Source organism: Acanthisitta chloris, unplaced genomic scaffold (genome assembly GCF_000695815.1).
Source record: "Acanthisitta chloris isolate BGI_N310 unplaced genomic scaffold, ASM69581v1 scaffold38646, whole genome shotgun sequence".
NCBI classification, from domain to species: Eukaryota; Metazoa; Chordata; class Aves; order Passeriformes; family Acanthisittidae; genus Acanthisitta; species Acanthisitta chloris.
The window spans coordinates 1-1078 of NW_008680406.1; the positions used below are offsets into that span (position 1 = coordinate 1).

Here is a 1078-nt window from a genome sequence, read left to right on the forward strand (position 1 = left end):
ATCAGTGTGGTGAGGGCACTTGGGGTGCACCACCCACCATGGTGATGCCACTCAGGATGCCCCAACCTCACCATGGCTCATCCCACCAGGCTTTGACTACAAAACCTGCAATGTCCTGGTGGCCCTGGAGCAACAATCCCCGGACATCGCCCAGGGGGTTCACCTTGACCGCAGCGAGGAGGACATCGGTGCCGGTGACCAGGTGAGCTTCCTCGTCCCTGTGGGCATCGTGCCACCCCTGTGGGCACTGGGGTGACCTGAGTGTCCCTGTGCCCACAGGGGCTGATGTTTGGCTACGCCACGGACGAGACCGAGGAGTGCATGCCCCTCACCATCGTCTTGGCTCACAAACTCAACGCCAAGTTGGCCGAGCTGCGCCGCAACGGCACTTTGCCCTGGTTGCGTCCTGACTCCAAGACTCAGGTGAGGTTTTTGGGGTTCTTGGGGCACCTCAAGACCTTCCAGACCTCAGGGTTGGCACTGATGGGTGTCCTCTCCTCCAGGTGACCGTGCAGTACATGCAGGACCGCGGGGCGGTGATCCCCATCCGGGTCCACACCATCGTCATCTCGGTGCAGCACGACGAGGAGGTGTGTCTGGATGAGATGCGCGATGCCCTCAAGGAGAAGGTCATCAAGGCTGTGGTGCCCCCCAAGTATTTGGATGATGAGACCATCTACCACCTGCAGCCCAGCGGGAGATTTGTCATCGGGGGGCCACAGGTGAGGGTGGTGGGCACGGGGACGCGGTGGTGGTGGTGGCAACGGTTACTTGGTGGTGGTGAAGGTGTGATGGTGGTGGTGATGATGCCATGGTGGTGGTGATGCCATGGTGGGGATGATGGAGTGATGGTGGTGGAGATGATGTGGTGATGATGCCATGATGGTGGTGATGGAGTGATAGTGATGATGATGCCATGGTGGTGGTGATGGAGTGATGGTGGTGATGATGCCACGGTGGTGGTAACAGTGACTTGGTAGTGATGGTGGATGCCACGGTGGTGGTAACAGTGACTTGGTAGTGGTGGTGAAGGTGTGGTGGTGATGGAGTGATGGTGGTGATTATGTTATGATGGTGG

General features: G+C 58.9%; 1 protein-coding gene across 1 annotated transcript in view; it reads left to right on the forward strand.

The window, feature by feature from the left end:
• Positions 1-89: 89 nt before the first annotated feature.
• The window catches only part of LOC103805057, a gene marked incomplete at its 5' end in the record, with an annotated part of 2403 nt that continues 1414 nt past the window's right edge, over positions 90-1078 (forward strand). The window contains 3 exon segments of the mRNA XM_009077692.1: positions 90-202; positions 280-423; positions 504-722. Coding sequence (XP_009075940.1) covers positions 90-202; positions 280-423; positions 504-722 — 476 coding nt within the window.